The 3,687-nt window shown below is 47.1% G+C and overlaps 1 protein-coding gene across 1 annotated transcript; it reads left to right on the top strand.

The window, feature by feature from the left end:
• Nucleotides 1-205: 205 nt before the first annotated feature.
• sox11a (SRY-box transcription factor 11a) lies at nucleotides 206-3,480 on the top strand. Its single transcript, XM_028978736.1, has one exon. It carries the CDS (start codon nucleotides 395-397, stop codon nucleotides 1,469-1,471), a length of 1,077 nt encoding a protein of 358 aa, XP_028834569.1. The 5' UTR covers nucleotides 206-394; the 3' UTR covers nucleotides 1,472-3,480.
• The last annotated feature ends 207 nt before the right edge of the window (nucleotides 3,481-3,687 follow it).

Here is a 3,687-nt window from a genome sequence, read left to right as displayed (position 1 = left end):
CCTGTCTCTCGCAGCGCGGGTCTAGACAGCCTCGCGTCTCGTCCCGCCCACAATCGCGTCCGCCAATAGGAGCCGCCCCACCGTCTCGGCGCCCGCCTGGGCGGCGCCCGGCGACGGCGATTGGCCGGGCGGGGCGTGACGTCACGCACATGAAAACGCCGAGAAGTAGTTAAGAGGGCAGTTTGTAACTCTGGGAAAAAGAGTGGAGAGCTGGAGACGCGCAGGGCAGCAGGAAGCAGAGAGATAGAAAGAGAGAGAAAGAAAGAAACAGACTTTTTTTTTTAAAGAAAATAAAAAGAACTAAACAAGAAGAAGAAAGGACGCGGCTGTGGTGGTGCTGTTGTATTTTTTTTTTTATTTTTGTATATATACATATATATATATAAAAGGGACCATGGTGCAGCAGACGGAGAACAGCGAGGTGGACAGCAGCATGTCCAGAGAAGCCACCGACACGGAGGAGAACGAGTTCATGGCGTGCAGCCCGGTGCCGCTCAACCCCGACTGGTGCAAGACCGCCACCGGACACATCAAGCGACCCATGAACGCCTTCATGGTGTGGTCCAAGATCGAGCGGCGGAAGATCATGGAGCAGTCCCCGGACATGCACAACGCCGAGATCTCCAAGCGGCTCGGCAAGCGCTGGAAAATGCTGAAGGACAGCGAGAAGATCCCCTTCATCCGGGAAGCCGAGCGGCTGCGGCTCAAGCACATGGCCGACTACCCCGACTACAAGTACCGGCCCAAGAAGAAACCAAAGCTGGACGGCTCCTCCAAGAGCTCCGCGCCGTCCCCGGAGAAGGCGTGCGGCAAGGCGGCCAAGCCGTCCGGCAAGAAGTGCCCGAAGCTGGCCAAGAGCAAGGCGGCCGCCAAGGCGTCCCACGCGTACGGGGAGGACTACGTCTTCAAGAGCCTCAAAGTTTCCAAGGCGGTCAAGAGCGAGCTGACGGACGACGAGGACGACGACGACTACGAAGACGACTTTCGCGTCCGGATTAAGCAGGAGGACGAGGAGCAGCTGCGGCCGTACAGCCTCGCCAAGGTCCCCGCCAGCCCGACGCTCAGCTCCTCGGCCGAGTCGGAGGGCGCCAGCATGTACGAGGAGGTGCGGAGCAACCGGCTCTTCTACAACTTCAAGAACATCACCAAGCAGGGCGCGCCGTCGGCCTCGGCCTCGCCGGCCTCCTCGTCCCGGTCGGTGTCCACGTCCTCCAGCTCCGGCGACGACGCGGACGACCTGCTGTTCGACTTCAGCCTCAACTTCGCCGCGTCGGCCCAGCACGCCGACGCGGCCGGCCAGAGCGCGGGGAACCTGTCCCTGTCGCTGGTGGATAAGGACCTGGACTCGTTCAGCGAGGGCAGCCTGGGCTCGCACTTCGAGTTCCCCGACTACTGCACGCCCGAGCTGAGCGAGATGATCGCGGGCGACTGGCTGGAGGCCAACTTCTCGGACCTGGTGTTCACGTACTGAGGAGGGCGGGGGGGTCGCCTTCGTCCTCCGAGTCGAGATGCTTCTGAAGCTGGTACTGTAGCAAAAAAAACAAAAAAAAGAGGAGGAGGAGGAGGGGAGAGGAAGAATGGAAGTCTGCAGACGGTTTTCTGGCAGCATGACAGGGTTTTATGGATTTTCTTTTTCTTCTTTTCTGCAGGTCTACAATTACTGTTCCGACTGAAAACGGACCGCTAAACACAGAGAAGAAGAACTTCTATGCATCTTAACCCTCTTTGAAACTGCAGGGAGCTGAAAACGTTCAGACTGTGGACTTTTTTTCTTTTCTTTTTTTTCTAAACTTTAAGAAAAATCTGTGAACTGACACTGTTGGACTTTTAAAAAAGATACTGGGTTTTTTGTCATTTCTGAACGCCACCTCTCCTTTTTTTTTTGTAACTGGTTATGTTTACCTACTGGTTTTGAAGAAAGAAAGAAAAATGTACGCAAAGCAGCCTAAAAATCTCTCCAGAGTCACAGGTGATGGAGGACACATTTTGATACATAACAGACCTCATCTTTTTAAATGAAAAGCAAACTATTTTCAGGCATATTTTTGTACAGTCGAGTTTAAAACAAACAAACTTAAAAAAAAGAAAAAGGGAATGTTCTTGCTGTGCGTTTCAGTGAGTTTCAGGCACTTCTTCCCTTTACCATATGTTTTCAAGCATGCAAGGGAGTCCTGGTTTTTCAAGGATTTAAGTTAAATGAAAGACTTGCATCGGAAAAATGCCTTGTGTTTTAAGCTAGGTTTTTTTTTTTGTACAGTTGTAGGTCAGATCTGTTGAGTATTTGTAGGAGACATGGCATCGGGGGGAAGGCATACCTCAGTGCTGGTACTAGTTTCAAGATTGTATATGTACTGTAATATAGTAAAGTTAGGAGTTTATGTATATCATACTCGTGATATGTGGATGGGTCCCAAATCGCAGGTGTGAAACTGGATCTTTTTTTTTTTTATTTTATAAGAAAAAATTTTTATGGCACATACCATTTTCTGTCCCCCCTCCCCTCCTTCATATTTTTTTGTGCAATATATTTACACTTCTAATGCAGACCATCTACATTTCTTTTGTAGCAAGTGATGGGACAGCAGACTTGTGCACTGTCAACATCACTCACTCTCTTGATGCTGAAGTCTGTCTGGGCAAAATAAATAAATCAGCTGGAACTGATAGAAAATGAATTAACATGGCTGTCTGGTGTGGTGCATTTCTGACTAGAATAATCCACGTTTTCCCCCAAACTAATTGGACACACAATACTTTGGGCGTATATTAAAAACACATACACACATCCAAAAGTGAAGGGCATTTGACCCCATATTTTAAAAGTGCCAAAATGGGCAAGGTATTAAATGTGGGTGGTCTGAAAAATCTATTCTGCAAATGTGCAAAAAAAAAAAGGAACATTCCACACTTGTTTCATGAAATGAAACGTCTGATTTTAAAAAGGAAAAACAAAACCTTTTAAGACTGCCTTCTTTTTCTAAGAACACAAGCCTGTATTTTATTTCTTGCACTTAAACAGATTATGTTTATGTGAGATTATGTTTGTTCTTAATGTGGGTCTTACATATGAAGTCTGTTTTTTTTTTTTTTTTTTTTAAACATGGTTTGGAATCTGACTTTACTTTATGCCAGGGTAGTCTGCTTGGTCTACAGTTACCTCAGATTTCAAATGTGAAACTCTTGGACTCATCTTTTAATAAACAAATCCATACAACCAACTGTTCTTTCACTCTGTGAATGTCAAATTGTAAACAAGATAAATGTTCTAGATAGATTTTTTATGGTCTGAAGTTGTAATATAAAGGGCTACTGATAAGTATTTTTTTTTTTTTTTTAAATACTGGGTAGCTAATGCTTTTCCTGTTATTCTACACCGTTTTTAAGCAGAGAGATGCAGCAGTCGAAACTATACATTTTTTTTAATAATGTGAGTGTTTTCATGTTTTGCATCTGTACAGCATTAAACATGCTTAAAAAGGGGCTTCCCGTATCCTTTCTGTATTGTTGCCACTGGCCTGCATTTTCCTGCCACTTTAAGAACTCAAATAGCGCGCCCCACGCCACAGTGCCCTGTGATTGGTGGGTTTCCGTGGCCTGTTTGAATGGGGAGTGAGCTCACAGCATGAGAGCTGAAGCTCTGCCAGGCAGCGTTGCTTTTAGCCTTTAAGACCGCCCACCCCACCCCTC

The sequence above is a fragment of the Denticeps clupeoides genome, chromosome 1 (genome assembly GCF_900700375.1).
Source record: "Denticeps clupeoides chromosome 1, fDenClu1.1, whole genome shotgun sequence".
Classification (NCBI taxonomy): domain Eukaryota; kingdom Metazoa; phylum Chordata; class Actinopteri; order Clupeiformes; family Denticipitidae; genus Denticeps; species Denticeps clupeoides.
This window is presented reverse-complemented; position numbering and strand designations above follow the sequence as displayed.